The following is an 18,730-nucleotide window of genomic DNA, read 5'->3' as shown; positions in this document are numbered from 1 at the left end:
GGAATTCTTCCGGACATCATTCAAGCTTTCAATAGCTCTACCGGAAGTTTTAATGAGATTCAACCGTAAATCGTTCTGGAATTTTTTCAATAAATTCTATTGAGATCCTTCGGAAAAAACATTCTAAAGGATTCTTAAAAATATCCTTCTAAAAATTCTTCTGGGAATTGCTTTGGGATTTCAGAAAGAATCCCAGGTCGATTTACAGAAGAATCAAAGAGAAATCACTAAAATATTATTAGGGAGATTTCTAAAGGTATTATTTAAGAATTTTCGTAAATATCTGAAACAATCCCATGAGAATTCCTAATGGATTTTGATTGTTTTTACAGTGATATTCAAAAGAATCCCAGAAGTTAATTTGCACGAATCCTTGAAAGATTTGAAAGACATAGGACACAGACATACAGAAGATTTAATGAATATTTTCCAGAATAACACCGATGTATAGAAGAACTCCAGAAAAAATCAAGAACATGAATTTCTAGAAGAATCACAGAGTTTTTTTTTAAAGAATCTTAGAAAAAAATTGTCAAGACTCACGAAAGAATTTCCGGAAAAAATCCTAACGGATATTCAAATTTATCTCAGGCAGATTTATTGAAACAATAAATCATGATTTCTGTAGAGTGCTACGAGAATTCCTAAACAATTTCAGAGGAATTTTTGGATGAATTTCAGAGAAATTTTCTGAAAAATTTCAGGAGGGATTTCCATGAAAAAAGATTTTTTTAAAAATCCCTGAAAGACATTTCGAAACTCTTAACTGGATTTCTGGAAGAATTCCATTTGAATTTACAAAAGAATCCCAGATTAATTTTCGAAAGAATCCCAACAATTTGCACGGAAGAAAGTGCAGCGAAAGATTGTTTTTTTCTTATAGTCTCAGGCGTTTTTCCGAGAGTATTCCAGATGATTAGACATGTTTCTGAAAAAATCTCAGAGGGATATTCGAAGATCTTTCACTACTGAAGGATTTCGGGGAAAATATCAAAAGGCTTGAAATAATAAATTCGGATGGATTTCCAGAAGAAATCCCGAGGTAAAAATCCCCGAACCCAGATTTTCAAAATAGATCTCATTCCGCTGGGAAGAGTTTCTGAAAGAATCTCAGTGGATTTTCAGGAAGTCCATCAGCACCACAAGTAAAATATTAGCATATTTGAAACATATGTATAGCATATATACGTCACGTACATGAAAGATACATTAATGATGAGCAATCCTCAATACATACAAATTACAAATTGCGCCGAGCTGAGTGATTTGTCAGACCGATTTACCATAGTTGCGCACTTCTAAAAACATTTCATTTTTATTAATTATATTTTTTGCAGTAATTTTTCACGCAACGTGTGAAAGTAGTAGAACGACAATGATCAGTTGATCAGTTGATTTCCCCCTACAGATTTATTTTCAATCACAATTGTTATTTCTTTCCGTGTACGCGCTCGGGAAATGAATCTGGCCATGGTGCAACAATAATTACAATAATTATTGCAACATAAAATGATGGCGCTATCCGTCAAATTCACTCACCGAAGCCATTTTGGTGAATATAACAAGACTGCTTGTTGACTAGCAGTTTGTAGATCAGACTCTTTTTATCTGCAATCGTGCGATCGGTGACGATTAGAAGCTTATGTTGGTTCATCGCAAAGGGGTGACGAAAAATAATGCTCGCTGACATTTTACGGCATTGTTTCATTGTGGTGTCTTTGTTAGTCATAGAAGACAAAATAAGGTAAACTTTTACGCACTGATTTTTTTCCACTGTTTTTTTTTTGACAAACCGATGGTTTTTAAATTTGAAGGAGGCATTCGTGCCTCCGAAGACGAAGACAACGAGAATAGGCCTGACAATTAATTCTACCAAAACGAAGTACATGGTTGCAGATAGATATAGAGATGGTGTTGGTACTGAGACAGTGTGTGAGCGGAATGTGTTTGAAGTAGTTGAAGAATTTGTTTATATGTGCTCTTACTTGTAACATGTGACAATGTCGTTTCCCGCAAAGTGAAAAGACTGTGACGATCTAGCACGTCTGACATAACCTCGAAACTCCATATAAAAATGTCAATATTTCCAGCAGTGAATGTAAAACACCATATAAAAAAATCTACACAATTCCAGCAGTGAGTGTAAAAGAGCAGGAAAGTCAATTAAGCGTGATGAAAGAGGGACAGAGAAGAAAAATAATCGTGACGTCATCATGCACGCTTCTATAGGGCCTTTTATGGTCTTCATAACCAGCTTAGATCCCACAACTTGCAAACGGAAACAACATTCGACCTCTATAAAACATTGATTCTTCCGGTAGCTAACTACATGCACAAAACAATCAAAAGAAGGCGATATTTATTCGTTCTAGATTAAACACATATTGTCAAAGATGCCGAGGAGGGAAAATGACTGGACAATGCGTACCTACAGATATAAAATAGATCCCATTTGTGGTCCTTAGCCTTTTGTCCAGTAAACTTGAAAGAACCGCCAGTAAAATAAAAAAAAGAATTCATATCAGGGACCAACGGTGGCAACGATTCTGCAAAGATTGTGTTCGCTTCGGATCCGGTTGGTGCAAGAAGACGTGGAGCGGAGCAAACTAAGTGGGTGAATCAAGTGAACGGCGATTAAGCGAGCGTGGGGCAAAACCGAAGGGGAGATGCGGTGACAAACTGAGCCATGAGGCGTGAAATTGTTGATTCAGTGTTATTTGTTTAAATGTTAACTTAATAAATGGAATGATACTTGTTCAAATCAATGCGTGTATTTTGTGGAGCATCCGTGACCGAAAAAAAACTGTGTTAGACAGCAATAACGCATACGTGAAACATTTGTACCAGCTCTTCTCGAATCTTGTTTGTACTCGAATACTGAGCACCTGATATAATAAAAGTTGATCCTGATATGTGCTCTCCATGTTCACAGATAGTATGATGTGAAGGGAGCGTGACAATTGAATAAGTAAGAACGTCTTTATGAACCAACTTAAATGTTTAAACCTTATTTTAGAAAACTATCCGAGTAATAAAACGTAATTCGAAGTATCACAACTGTACCATTCACCCTTTCGAAACGCACCTTCTTACCCAAACGACTTCTTCTTCAGAAGCTCGTGTTCCGATTTGGCTTGCCGCAGCCAATTCTTCAGATCGCGAGTCTTCTCCAGCAGATTGACGGTATACTGATGGTGTTGCTGAGGATGATACTGGAGGTGCTGCTTCGTTTGCTGATGAGCAGACCCATTTCCTCCGTGGCCTGGAGTTCCCGGCTTCGGCGACATCACTATATCGCAAAAGTGCTGCGACGGGTTGTTCAGATAGTCCAACTCTTCGTAACCGCTGGGTGCGTGATTAGGGTCTAAAAATTCAAATTTGAATAAGAAAATATTCAGCCAATCAACTGTATCATTAAAACTCACTCAAAATATTCCAGATATCTTGAATTTCACTATGCAGATGTTCCAGGTATTTCAGCGTCTCGTTCGACTCGTGTCCGACGAACGGCCTTCGGCCGTTGTTGTGTTCTGTTGGTACATCAGTGCTGCTGAAACCAGAACTCGAGTAGGACGACAGATCACTTAACGTCTCCTTGGGTTTCATGTTGATTTCGATATTTTCCGGTAACGTGGGTCGATCCTTCTCTGATAGTTTCTGAAGCGACCGCTCCAAATGACGCAGCCTAATTACTTTCTCACCTAGGAGAGCTCGAGTACGATGCAGAGACACCTCTATCTCAGTCTGTTCTTTCTCCTCCTGGAATATGAAATAAAAAGTTTCAATGATGTATCCTCTTCCAACAACCCTCCTGCCACTTACGCTAAAGATCTGATCCATGGTGTGTTTGTTCTTCATCGTGTGCTTCACCGAAATATCCCGCTGCTTGGATTTAAAGAGATTCTTCTGCGCTCGCAGCGACTCCTTCGCCCGCATCACCGAGTCCCGCTCGAGAAGAATGCGATGTTTGAAGAAGTCCAGCTCCGTACTTCCGCCGTTGTTCTCCAGGTCACTGAATGGATACCGCAAATGGTAAGGCGTGTCAATGTTACACTCGGGAATCTGATCCTCCAGTTCCTCTAGCTTCTTGAGCTGAATGCGTAGATTCTCCACCGGAGTGCAAGGCCGCTCTCGTTCGTGCTTGGAAGAGTTCAGCTTCGAAGTAGACGCCGATTTGGTTTTGGTGAAGAGCTTCCGCTTTTGCCGGGTCATCGGCACACTGTTTTTGTCATGATTCTTGTCAAACTCGGAATCCGAACTGAAGTTGTCGTCGCGAACGTTAGCGAAAATGCTACGAATTTGAAAGTAGTTCTTGGAATAGGTAGTTTCGCTCTGACTTGTATCATCGGTGTTTTGGACTCGGTTGTTGTTCAAGATAAACGGTTTGCGAGGTTCCGATGGAGCGGAGGACGCCACCTGTTGGTGGGCGTTTCCATTGTAGTGGAGAAGTTTGCTCTTATTCTCGACCAGGTAGTTATTTTTTGCCGGGAAACGCTTAGATGCAGCCGAAGGCGGTGGAGTACTGATTGAAGACTTTTCCGAGTTCATCAACAGAGATGGAGGTCCACCGGCACTTGATTTTGGCTCGTAAGGATACTGTGGGGTGGGTTTCGAGTGAGTGCGATCATCCGTTTCATAGCTATTGCTGAGAATACTTTGCTGTTGTTGTTCTCGTCGTTTCTTGCGACGTTCGAGCGAAATTCTCACATCAGTCTTCAATCGAGTATACTTTTCCTTCAAACATTTGTACTTATCTTCCAGCAATCGCTTCTCGCAACGAATTTTCTCGTACAGTCGGTCTTCGCCAGTTTCTCGCATACGTTGACGTTCAACCTCCAGTTCATGCGCCAGCTTAATTTTCATCTCCGTTAAGTTTGTTGCATGCTCCTTCTTCAATAGCTCTTCTTCCATCTTCAAATCACGCTCCAATTCTTCTACGATTTCATCATGATTTTTCTGTAAAGTTGCCATTGTTGCCTTGTGTTCATCCGTAACCTCTTTGACTTTCAAGTCAAACTCTTCCTGTAGCGTTTCCCTATAAATCCTGTACTCCTTCTCATTCTCTTCCTCGTAGTCAGCCTTCATCTCATTTAGTTTTACCTGGTAAAACTCTTTGATCTCTTCAATATTTTTCTGATGATGGTCGTTCAGCTTGTCCTTCTCTTTGATGAGCATTTCTTCGAAATGTGCCTTCTCCTTTGTTAGTTCACATTGAATATTTGCTTCTTCTATTAATCTCAAGTTCTTCAACTCTTCCTCCAGTTTTGTTTTGAACCTTGCTTTTTCATCCGCAATCGAATCCTTCAACTGCCTTATCGAATCATCACTGACTCTTTCCACGGAAAACCTTCTCCCAACTACTTCCTTAACCACCTCAGCTTTGCTGTCGATTTCTTCGCTTGCGTCTGAATCCTCTTCGGATGTTTCCGTTGACTTCTTTTCCGAACCTTCCACGGCTTCCTCCTCTTCTTCCACTTCTTCCTCGGCATCGTTGTCGTATCCTTCGACAAGCTCGTCAAAGTTAATTAACGAATCATCTCGTACCGCTTCTAGTTTATTGGATTTCAACTCTGCATTCAAATCAATGTCGAAGCGCACACTCTTTCTCTCATCTGAAGAATCTTCGTTCGGAGTTCCTTTGTTTCTGATATAGGTCAGACTTGAATCTCTCAATATTCCTTTCACTTCTTCCTTCTTACCGAACTCAAAACTCTCAAAGTCAGGCTTTTTGTTGGATTTCAGAAATTGTGATCCCGTTCCAGTGAGGGTGAATCCTTGAAAAGACCCACGCGATAAACTAGTCTCCGATCGATCCCGTAGACTGGAACCCAAGTTGAACGAAATCTTCGGTGTCATCGCCATTGCTCCTGCACTGTCATCAAGCTTCCTTTCTTGAACCACCAAATCCAACCGTTGGCTGTTATTTTCCTTATTCGAATCTCCGCTCTCTTCCTCTTCCTCTTCTTCGTTTCCAACTTCCTCTCCCACTTCGATCTCATCCGCTTCCTCTGTTCCCACACCCCTGTCCTTCTCAGCCTGAACTTTTCCCTGAACTATATGCTTAACACTATCCTCCCGATCGGACTCCACCGAACTCGAGCCAACAATACCAAATATTCGATCCGGTTCATGTGACTCTTTTCTCAAGGCACCAGCCTCAATGCATCCGTCTTCCACAGGTGCCGGTGAGTCTATCTCACACTTGTCACACCCACTGGCACTGCCGGCACTTCCGCTTCCGCTGCTGTTGTTACTATTGTTGCTAGCTGCTGACTTCAAACTACGAAAACCGGAATCCGCGAGCGAAGTGGAGTCGGACCGATCCAACGACAGGGCCTTCCGAGCGTCAACTACCTTCTGCCGGTAGAGGACGTCTATCGGGTGCTCCCACTGAGACTTCCGCGTGTAACGGTCGTAATAGTAGTACGCTTTGACCTGTTTGCTGTAGCTGCGAATAAAATATGAAAAGAAAATGTAGGAGAAATATTAGTGGTGAGTCTGGTACAAGATTGTATAAGCTACAAATGTAAGTTCATCCTTGCTATATCTCAAGATCCTTATGATTTGCAAAGAAACAATCTTCAGCAAACTTGTTCAGCGAATCAAGGACATCCGGAAAGCAAACAATTTGATTGGATTCGTAATTTTGCCGCTAGGTGGCGCTAGTGAGCATGTAAAATTGGGCATTCTATCTTCTATCTTGTGATCAAAATGGAATAAATAGAAAGTTCGAGACTTCGGCTAAGTTGTTCAGAAGGTCAACGACATCCGAGAGGCAAACAGTTTGGTTCGAAATTTTGCCACTAGTTGGCGCTAGTGAGAATGTGAAATTGAGCATTCTGAACTAGTTCTATTTTGTGATCCACATGAGAATCACTGGGATAGATTTGGATTGAATTGGTTCTGACTTGAATTATAATTATTCTCTGCGCGCAACCCGCTGTCTCAGAGTCTGTATACAAAAATTGCGCGAAGAGACTTCTTTAACTAGAATATGAATCACATTTATAATACTTGAATATACGATTCTATTGTTGCAATTCCACTTCCAAACGCCACAGGCTTTCTGGACAACATTCTGGACATTCTACCTTATCAAATTCAACAAACTGCATAACTGGATGTTCCATATCTCGATTTTGAGTTGAAGAGTTTTAGTAAATGTTGGGTTTCATGGCTACCTTGGACCGCATTAACACTGAATATATATTTTAAAATGAGAAAATCCCCCCAATTTCAAGTTCAAAATGCCATCCAGCTAACAACAACAAATAACAAATTAAACTGTTTGCCTTCCGGATTTCTTTGACTGTCTGAACAACTTTGTCGAATACTCGAACTTGCTTTTTCATCTGGATCAAAATACAGAACTTGCCCACTATGTATAAATAGCACCAGCTGACGGCAAAATTATAAATCAAACTGTCTGCCTTGCGGATGTCCTTGCCCTTCTATACACCTTTGTCGAATACTCCAACTCTTTATCTTATCTGGATCAGGAGATTGATGCTCATTCTTATATGCTCAGTAGCACCACATAGCGGCAAATTTTGGAATAAAATTTTTTATCTTCCGGATGTCCTTGTCTTTCTGAACAACTTTGCCGAAGACTAAATCTTTATATCTCATGGACCACAAGATGGAACATGCTTTAAAGGCTCAATTTTACACGCTCACTAGAACCACCTAGCGGCAGAATTGCAAACCAAACTATTGGCTTTCCGGATGACCTTGATCTGCTGAACAACTTTGCTGAAGAGTGCACCATTATAGATCTTCAGCATCTCGAGATATAGCATTATGGATGTTCCGGTTTTGAGATGATGCTAAACTGTTCAGGGTGATTCAATAATCAGCTGAGTGTTGTAATACTTTTCCATTGGTAGAATTTTTTTTCAACGTGTGATGAGCAAAACGATACGACTTTTAAATAATCGCGATTGTTGCACCACCGGATTAAGCAACTTCCTCTGTAGTATACTTGCTGGATAAAATAAATTTCATCAATCTTCAACTTTTCTGGGATAAATCTTCCAAATGGCGGGGAACGTGCCTCTGGAGCCGGCCTTCTGATACCTGATAAGATTAATATAAAACATAATCAGGAGCACTAGAATACGGAACTGGAATTATATATTACTCCTGTAGTTTGAATCTTAAACTTGATGCACATAAGGTACCCCGGGGCAAGTGAGAATCCGGGGTAAGTGGGGCGTTTCGTCATAGATCAACTAGGAAAAGTTTTTCACGGGGGTATTCTTCTAGAAAGTTAAAGATACTATGACAAGGAATGTATTTAGTATCAAACATATTGTTATTTTTATTACCATGTGGTTCATGTAACAGTTGTCAGTTCAGCGCCATTTTCAACTTCCATGATAAATTGTGACACGTTTCACGTCTTGCATTGACTCGCAAAAAATAAATGTGTTTTAAATCGAATTTTCATCAGTAAGCTATAATTTTAAGTATTATTACAAGCTGCTAACGATAAACCAGTATTTTGTTTTCATTTCATATGAAATTTTCGATGGTCTATCTTACCCCAAAATATATTTGTACCTGGGGTAAGTGGGACCTATCAAAATAAAAACCAGAATCAAAACTTTTCGTACACGTTTCATACATTTTCCTAGAGAGTAGCACTAAAACATTCAAACAAATGATTTTTATAAAAAAAATCAACCTCAAATTACGTAATTGCATAAAAGGGAGAAGAAAAATTGTATTATTCTTTATTTTTGAATTTATTTTTTATTTTTGAAATACGACTTCAAAATTGAACAAACACACAGCTGAAATTTGAAATGCATCAATAACGATTACTTTTCTATTTTATTTGAACTTTATTTGTTATTTTGTGATGGAAACCAATTCCATCCCATAAGGTGGTTTTCTGCCATGCATATAAATAATAACAAAACATATTTATAATTTCGTCAATTATTGATTGTTTATGTGCTACATTTTAGTTAACAACTTATAAATCATATATTTTGAACATAATTAATTCCTCTTTACACTTTTATTGAGGAATTTTCAGTTAATATTAAATGTGAGGTAACATACAATTAAATAAAGGGTTTCTTCCTAAAACGTAACGTATTTTATGGTTGATCCCTTATGTACATCAAATATGTACTTAAAATTAAAAATCTATGACTTATCAATCCTATTATTGTAATGCTTGACTTACTGATGTGGATTGACGCATGAAACTGGATGTGTCGCACTTGCCCCGTTTAGCGAGGCAACTGCGTCCAATGGCTCATTTTGAAACTTTCTTCCAAGGTTTTCACAATTTCGAAATTATTCGATTAGTTCCATGCACACACCAGCAAATATGTTGCCAAAACGTGATTGTGTTGTTGGATTTGAAAAATATTGACATTTGAAAATGTTATTGAACAATTTGTTTGAACTATCGTTTTTTCGTTCCCACTTGCCCCGCGGTACCTTACTTGAATATCGAAACGTACCCCCTAATCGGTTTGCCGAGCATATAATGCTGATACTTCGGTAAGAGTTTACCGAATGTCGGCAAAACTGTTTCCGATATCTCGGAAAATTTTTATGGAGACTCGGTAATATGAAACCTGAAACCGATTGGATCGCTTCCTGTCTTCGCTCATGCGGCGAAACCTGAAGGTCGTTGACACACTAGTCAATTTGGACAAATTGAGATGTAAAATTGTGAAATATAATAGAATCGTTCTGGTGGGCTTCGATCCCTCGATTCATAATACGCTAGACTGGGTGCGTTAACCAACTACGCCCAGTCTAGCGTATTGGGATCGAAGCCCACCAGAACAATTCTATTATTTTTCGCAATTTTACATCTCAATTTGTCCGAATTGACTTTTGTGTCTACGACCTTCAGGGTTTTCAAAACACCGTCGGCTGGTTTAAGCCGTAATAGACATGACAACCCTAGTTGCGTTGAATTTGAAGTTTTCCTGGTAATTGAAAATGTTGAAGTGGAAGACATTGGAAGATTTGTTCCGTGAAATTGGAACAGTTTAGAAGAAATCAGATGGCATTCTTTGTTTTTATGATGCGGCTTAAAGTTCTCAAACCCAAAAATTCTTGTGCTCTTCTGAATTTAAATCATATAAAAAGAGAAGCTTCAAAATTTGATCCAAAAATATTGACATTTAGAGGTGGCGCAAGCGACTTCAAGATGAATTTTCAAGATATAAAAAATGACCTTCAGTGAAGCATACATAACTTTGTTATGTTTTACCCAAATTTTTAAACTTTTAGCACCATTCCTTTCAATAGAGTAAAGTGTGGCAAAAGTTCGAGTGGGGTAAGACTTTTTAACTTTTTAAGGTTTCTAGCTCAATGAATCAATGCACGCGTTCACTATTTAACGTTTGTATTAGTTTTTGCATAAATGCTTGCATAGTGGGGCAAAAGGAGTTCTGTTTGATCTTTCGACCTTGACGCTTGCTCCTACGGGGGCGAGCGACGAGGGCAGGATCAAACATGTCGCGCGTCGGTCTAGTAAGTGAAAAAGTGGCGTGATCGGTTAGTTCTTTTTGATCCTTTGACCTTGACGCTTGCTGCTGGGCAGTGCGTCAAGAAAGCCAAGTTTTTTTTTCCTTTTCGGGTCGCGCGCCTTTTTTTTTCTGTGTGCTTTTATATAGCCGAGCAAACGAGTAAGGCTGAGAGTGGATTGTGGCTGCACAGTGAAGGATAAAGGATCAATTGGTGAGCTCGTTTCATGCTACTATTTCTAATCTATAAAATAGGTATGACTGCACATTTAATCGTTACAATTGTGGGACGTTAATAAGAATTTTCAACAAACTATGAATTGTTCGTCACTGTGAGTGTCGACACAAACTCTGATTCATGAATTATTTATGTTTCACATTTTTTTTTATTTTCAGAACACCCCTTTTTACCATTATTTTTGTAATTAAAAAAAAAAAAAACTTTGAATGGTTCGACACTACAAGTGTAGACTTGCGAAAAGTTCACTTTATTCAACAAACTTTGGATGGTTCGCCACTGTAAGTGTCGACATAAGAATAAGAGTGTTCTATGATGTTTCAACCAATCAAGTTTTTTGTTTCTTTTCAAATAAGTAAAATATAATAACACATGCTTTCGTCCTGACAGCTGTAGGAATGTTACATTTAGGTATTTGTTCAACAAACTTTGAATGGTTCGTCACCTCAAGTGTCGGCATAATTTTCCACTACATAGAAATTGTTCATATCAAATGAAAATATTATATTTACAAAAAAGGATGTATATATCTCACAAATCATTATTTATCATGGTCTAATCGCTTATCAAAGCGAATCCTGTGACCCAACGATCCTTCCCATTAACAAACATCCCTCCCAGTAACCTTTGTGGAGATGCAGAGGCAAACACGGTCTCCAAATAGCAAAGGTTACACACTAACATTCCTTCCCCCAATCCCACCTGACTGCAAGGACGTGGCCGGCGCCGTTATTGACCCTGTATAAATAGAGGCACTGAATTATGCACATTGAAGAAGATTATGGCCAATCCCAGCCAAACTTCTAGTTGATTCTTTGTGCATTTTCACTGACTTCGGTCAATCACGGAATAGCAACCATTGATATGTGTAGTCAGTCTAAGCTAAGCTAAGCTAAATGCTTGCATAGTGGGGCAAAAGTTCGAATTAGCGGGGCAAAAGTTCGACCCATGTATAATATCACGGAAAAATCTGCAAATTCCCTAAAATCCACATATTATCTTCAAATTAATTAAATTTGTCTGATCGTGTGAAAACTGCCACTAAAATTTTACATTTCCACTTAGTTTTGCGAAAAACTGCTATTCTTGAGTATATTACAATTAACCCGGTTTAGGGCAATTTTTTTATGAAAATTTAGTGTGTATTTTTCGGCAAACTCAAGTGTACGGCTGGTGTAGAGTATGCCTGTCATAAAAGGATCGATATTTTGTGTTTTAACCAGCGAACTTTTGCCCCACACTAGATTCGAACTCTTACCCCACCGGTGGGGCAAAAGTTCGTTTAAGACAATCAATTTTGAAACTGTTATTACTAAAAATGGGTAAATATTTTGACACAAGTTTGTTCAGCATGGTATGGTATTTGTTTTGTTTTAACTGCTATTGTTTTCATGGAAACTTTGATTATACCACTAAGGTCGAACTTTTGCCCCACCTTACTCTATTGAATTTATGAAAACTTTGTAGAACACAAAATTTGTTTAAGATCAAATCTAGTTTTAGTTAAAAGTAGTTTACTCCATTTTTTTCCTCATTTTACTAAAAAAAATCATCTTTATTTGAACATAACTTCATGAACACTCAACCGATTCCAAATCTTTTTGCATGCTTTAGAAGCTTAGAGTAAGGTGGGGCAAAAGTTCGATTACAATTACAGATTACAAGTTTCGAATTCAAATCCCCACAGATCACGCAGACCCTTTTCATAACCCATATCTATCCATCTCATGCTACACACGCAGAGCAAGTACGATTTATTTAGTGTTGAAAACTGTTTGCCTAGAATCTACCCCATTACCCCGAATGCCATTAACCCGAACGCCATTACACCGAATTCCAAAACTCCAAACGACCCATCACCCCGAATGACATTACCCCGAATTCCTATAGCATGGGGAAATGTCATCAATATCATCATGTCAAGATAATTGTAAATTCGGGGAAATAGCATTCGGGGTTATGGAATTCGGGGTAATGGGGTAGAATCCATTTTTTATACCCACCCTCTCCATTGGTGCATCGACTGCTTTTATTGTTTGATAAACATCGCTCACCGGTTAGAGAAGTTTACATGTTTTGTGATATCAACATAATTATTTGGTCTCAACAGTCACAGGGATTTGATGACATACAATTCACAATTCTCGATTACTTTTTCAAATCGACGTAAGTAACTTTCATACGGTTTTGAGAAAATTAATAAAGAAGAATCACAACCTTTCTTCTAAAAGTGTTTTAAAATGAATCTCATTTTCCACATTTTTTTACCGTGTACATAGCTTAAATTTTGCATGCAATCAACTCGCGTTAAAAGTCAAGGTAGTTTCTATCACTTCCCACAAAAATTGTATGACAAAATGATAAGCCGTTTCAATCAGTTACTTACGACGTTTTTGTACCAGTGTGAAATCGACTCAAGTAGTGTTTTGTTTTGATTCGTGGTTAAGTCACTTTGTCTCCCATACAACGGAGCGACGAAAGTAGCGGTTAGGTTGCGAAAGTTGATAATCTTACTTTCGTCGTATTGTAAATCCGGAAATTAAACGTTCCAAAAGTGAAAAATCGAGTTGGTTTAGAGCGGAACGTGTAGAATTTCGTCTGCGAAACACGTAGGATTGTTAAAGTAAGTTTGTTAACTTTTCTGACTTGAGTCTGTTTGAATAAGTCTTCGAGAATTGTGTTTAGAATAATAGTAGTGAAAGCCGATTTGCATACAAAATGCTCAAGTTTGACATGCTGTAACTTTGTTTCTGTTTCAGCAAACGACATGAAATTTTGACAGAGAACTACAAATATGGTCAATTTCATTATAACAAAATATGAAACGTTTTACAGTATCGTTTGAAAACTGAAGCACCAGGTGAAATCGCTCAAAATAATAGTAGATTTCCTTTTGTAATTTTTTATTCAGCAAACAATTTCGTATATACCAGGGAGGAAGCTTCAGAATCATTTTCAAAATTTTATTTTGAATCCTTTGCAGAGCTTCCTTCCTGGTATAACAACAGCTAGTCCATATTAGTACAGCATACAACATGGCAGGCCTGAAAATTTGTTTGAATATCAAAAGCTTGTTCTTAAGACAAAGTATCGATTTTCTGTTAAGAAGTGTATACAGACATTTTATATATTTGTTACATTTGGCTTGGGCATTCAAGTGATTTTTGAAAGTTAAATTCTTATCTAGCATAGCCTTAGATACTTAACTTCATCTAATCAATACATTGGAACCCCTCTCATCGTGACAATATGTCTACTTGAAGGTTTCAAATAAACGGCTTTTGGTTTATGTGGGAATATTATTAATTGAGTTTTGGTAGCATTAGGAGAAATATTTCATTTTTGCATGTATGAAGAAAAAATATCCAAACTTTTTTGCAATCTACTACAGATGACACGCAGGCTTCGTCCTTTGGCGGACAGGCTTGTGTCATCCGCAAACAAAGATTTTTGACATCCCTGAGGTAACTCAGGTATGTCAGTTGTGAAAATATTGTATAATATTGGTCCCAAAATGCTGCCTTAAAGAACACCAGCTCTTACAGGAAGTCTTTCAGACCTGGAGTTCTGATAATTAACCTGAAGTGTACGATTTGACAAATATCTTTGAATTATTCTAACAATGTATGATGGGAAATTAAAGTTTTTTTACAATTTTACAATCAAGCCTTCATGGCATGGTTTAAAAATTGGTACAATTTTAGCATTTTTCCATTTGTCAGGAAAATATACCAACTGAAAACATTTGTTAAATATATCAATTAAGAATAATAAGCTACTTTCTGGAAGTTTCTTGATGAGGATGTAGAAAATTCCATTATCGCCAGGAGCTTTCATATTTTTGAATTTTTTAATAATAGTTCTCACTTCTTCCAAATCAGTCTCCCAGGCATTTTCGAAAACGTTCTCTTGATTGAGAATATTTTCGAAGTTCTGAGTAACTTGATTTTCAATTGGGCTAGTAAGTCCTCAATTAAAATTGTGCGCGCTTTCAAACTGCATAGCAAGTTTTTGAGCTTCTTCGCAATTAGTTAGTAATAATTTGTTTTCCTCTTTCAATACCGGTATTGGCTCCTGAGCTTCTTTCAAAATTTTAGATAATTTCCAAAAGGGCTTAGATCCAGGGTCAAATTGAAAAATTTGATTTTCAAAATTTTTGTTACTTAATTGTGAAAAACGTTTCTTGATTTCTTTCCGCATATCCTGCCATATAATTTTCATAGCAAGATCGCGAGTGCGTTGAAATTGCCATCTCTTCACGTTTTTGAGGTGGATCAAGAGTTTAAGATCATCGTCTATAATCACGAATTCAAATTGTTTGTAAAGAAATGTTAACATCAAGATTAGAGTCAATGTATGTTTCATATATATTCCAGTCGGCTCGAAAATAATTGAAAGTGGAGCTGATAGGATTGAGAATCGCTTCATGGGATATTTGAAATGTAACAGGGACATGATCAGAATCAAAATCAGCATGAGTAATCAGTTTACTACAAAGATCATTAGAGTCGGTTAAGACCAAGTCAATCGTAGAAGACGAAAAACATGTAGGGCTATCAGGGTATTGAATTGATAAATATCCTAAAGAACACTCATCAAATAAAATTCTGCCGTTGGAATTACTTTGAGAATTATTCCATGACCGATGTTTGGCATTAAAGTCACCAATGACAAAACAAATTGACTTATTGAGAGTCAATTTTCGCATCATCTTTGAATTATTCTAACAATGTATGATGGGAAATTAAAGTTTTTTTAATTTTACAATCAAGCCTTCATGGCATGGTTTAAAAATTGGTACAATTTTAGCATTTTTCCATTTGTCAGGAAAATATACCAACTGAAAACATTTGTTAAATATATCAATTAAGAATAATAAGCTACTTTCTGGAAGTTTCTTGATGAGGATGTAGAAAATTCCATTATCGCCAGGAGCTTTCATATTTTTGAATTTTTTAATAATAGTTCTCACTTCTTCCAAATCAGTCTCCCAGGCATTTTCGAAAACGTTCTCTTGATTGAGAATATTTTCGAAGTTCTGAGTAACTTGATTTTCAATTGGGCTAGTAAGTCCTCAATTAAAATTGTGCGCGCTTTCAAACTGCATAGCAAGTTTTTGAGCTTCTTCGCAATTAGTTAGTAATAATTTGTTTTCCTCTTTCAATACCGGTATTGGCTCCTGAGCTTCTTTCAAAATTTTAGCCATATAATTTTCATAGCAAGATCGCGAGTGCGTTGAAATTGCCATCTCTTCACGTTTTTGAGGTGGATCAAGAGTTTAAGATCATCGTCTATAATCACGAATTCAAATTGTTTGTAAAGAAATGTTAACATCAAGATTAGAGTCAATGTATGTTTCATATATATTCCAGTCGGCTCGAAAATAATTGAAAGTGGAGCTGATAGGATTGAGAATCGCTTCATGGGATATTTGAAATGTAACAGGGACATGATCAGAATCAAAATCAGCATGAGTAATCAGTTTACTACAAAGATCATTAGAGTCGGTTAAGACCAAGTCAATCGTAGAAGACGAAAAACATGTAGGGCTATCAGGGTATTGAATTGATAAATATCCTAAAGAACACTCATCAAATAAAATTCTGCCGTTGGAATTACTTTGAGAATTATTCCATGACCGATGTTTGGCATTAAAGTCACCAATGACAAAACAAATTGACTTATTGAGAGTCAATTTTCGCAAGTCAGTTTATAGCAAATTTACTTGCTGTCCAGAGCATTGAAAAGGCAAATAGACAGCTATGAAAGTATATTTACCAAGCTGTGTTTCAACAGAAACACCCAAAGTTTTAAAAACTTTAGTTTCAAATGACGAAAACAGTTGATGTTTTATACGTCTATGAATGATGATTGCAACTCCCCCACATGCCCTATCAAGTCGATCATTACGATAAAAAGTCAGAATCTTTTTTTAGTTTGGATCCAGGTTTTAAATATGTTTCAGTAATAACTGCTATATGCACGTTATTGACTGTAAAAAAATTAAACAGCTCGTCCTCTTAACCATTCAGAGAACAAGCATTCCAATTTAAAATATTTAAATTATTATTTACTGGATCCATTAGAAAAACGTAATCCAATAACAATTTGATTTGTAAATTTTACATCAACTTGGACTGCTTTAGTCATAGTGGTGGCTTTGAACCATTGCATCAATCATTAGATTCAATTGTTCAGTTAGAAAATTAAAATCAGACGAAGATTCGGAGTAGATGTTATCTGTGGCGGCAGGGTTTTTCCATTTGATTTGAAACAAGTAGAATGGGTACTCATAGTACGAATAGGGGAGGAGTTCAAATTACCTGCTACAATATCGGCAAAGGATTTTCTGTGGGTAGATACATTCGAAATTAAAAGATTCGAACGGCTACCCGACGGATTAAAATTAGTTTGTGAATGAGCATGATTATGATCTACCTGATGGGTATGATTCCTAATCAAGCGATCATTAACTGAAAAATGAGTATTGTTCGATACTCTACCAGGCAAATTCCGGAAACGACCGTGGCACAAGCCTCGACGACTCTCCTTCGGGAAGGGCAAGCCCAAAAATTGGACTTATGATTGCCCCCGCAATTCGAGCATATAAACTTGGTGGTATCTTCCTTCACTGGAAAGACGTCATTGGCGTGAGAAGAAACCCCGCAAATCATGCATTTAGCATCCATGAGGCAATTTTTTGTACCATGACCCCACTTTTGGCACCGACGGCACTGAGTGGGGTTCTGGTAATTTCCTCCAGGTTTCTGGAAATGTTCCCATATCACACGGACATCGAACATAAGTTTTAGTTTTTTCTAAAGCTTTAATATTATTCTAGTTCTTTTTTGTTAAAGTGAACTAAATAATATTCTTGAGAAAGCCCTTTCCGAACAATGCCAGATTGAGTTCTCTTTTTCATAATGATTACTTGGACTGGGACAAATCCATTTTTGATCTCTTCATGTGACTTATAATCACTTGAGTGACGACTTACAAGACGACTTTGAACAAACGTTCAGTTTTGTCGTCATAAGTAAAAAAATGTGCTTCTTCTCTTCAAGATGTTTGAGAAGAAGTTCGCGATCTTCAAAAGTTTCCGGCAAAACGCTACAGTCTCCTTTCTTTGCGATTTGGAAGGAGACCTTGATTTCCCTAATGGAGTTCAAGATCTGCTGCCTAAATCCCGCAAATTCGGAACAACTGACCACGATAGGCGGCACTCTATGCTTCCTCACTTGAATCAAAGAGCCTGGGCCAGAGGCTGCTTCGATTTGGTGTTCGGAAAATTTGTCTAGAGCATCGAACTGATTGCTCATTTCGATACAATTAGGGGAAGTGGTGGTAAAATGAACAGGGGTGGTAAAATGAACACCGTGCCTTTTACCGAGAAAAAATCAAATTTCAATAAATTTTTCTCATGCACGGACGATTTAGAGCATAAATAGGTGTGTTCGGGTTGATACGAAGGTCAATTGAAGTGAAAATACCAACGAAAACTAAGAATTTAGAAAATCACGTTTGAAAATTAGAACTGACGTAACTTTTCGCTCGGAGGTCTTGAAGTTTTTCAGTGAGGTGAATATCGTTAGGATATGATGTCAATTCTGATATTTTTAAATTTCTTTTCGAATGGGTTACAATCCTTAATGGACATATTTTTGGATAAGCAATGAAAATTTTCAAAAATATTTTTTTTGCTCACGTTTTTCGCATGATGTTCATTTTACCACCAACAGCTGTTCATTTTACCCACATAGTGCAGGTAAAATGAACATTTGCATCGTTTTTTGCTAGCGATAAAAATATGTGAAAATTTAGCAATTTCAGTCTGATTTCGTGTCGTTGCTTTTGATAACATCCCTACCTTTGACGTTGTGCGAAAGAACTATAGAAATTCCTCGTTTTTCTATCAGAAACAAGATGATATCCTTAAGGTGTTTATTTTACCACCCCTTCCCCTATCAACATTATTCATTTCACCCTTAGAAAA

At 37.5% G+C, this 18,730-nt stretch overlaps 1 protein-coding gene across 2 annotated transcripts in view; it reads right to left on the bottom strand.

Annotated features, from left to right (window-relative positions):
* Positions 1–2,733: 2,733 nt before the first annotated feature.
* Positions 2,734–18,730, bottom strand: part of LOC5573832 (centrosomal protein of 164 kDa) — a 50,684-nt gene continuing 34,687 nt past the window's right edge. For both annotated transcript variants that reach the window (XM_021852357.1, XM_021852358.1), the window contains exons 4-6: positions 3,823–6,448; positions 3,426–3,759; positions 2,734–3,364 (exon numbers count right to left, since the gene is read on the bottom strand). In XM_021852357.1, coding sequence (XP_021708049.1) covers positions 3,090–3,364; positions 3,426–3,759; positions 3,823–6,448 — 3,235 coding nt within the window. In that variant the 3' untranslated portion in view covers positions 2,734–3,089. The remainder of the gene's footprint in view (positions 3,365–3,425; positions 3,760–3,822; positions 6,449–18,730) is intronic.

This window comes from Aedes aegypti, chromosome 3 (assembly GCF_002204515.2).
Source record: "Aedes aegypti strain LVP_AGWG chromosome 3, AaegL5.0 Primary Assembly, whole genome shotgun sequence".
NCBI lineage: Eukaryota > Metazoa > Arthropoda > Insecta > Diptera > Culicidae > Aedes > Aedes aegypti.
This window is presented reverse-complemented; position numbering and strand designations above follow the sequence as displayed.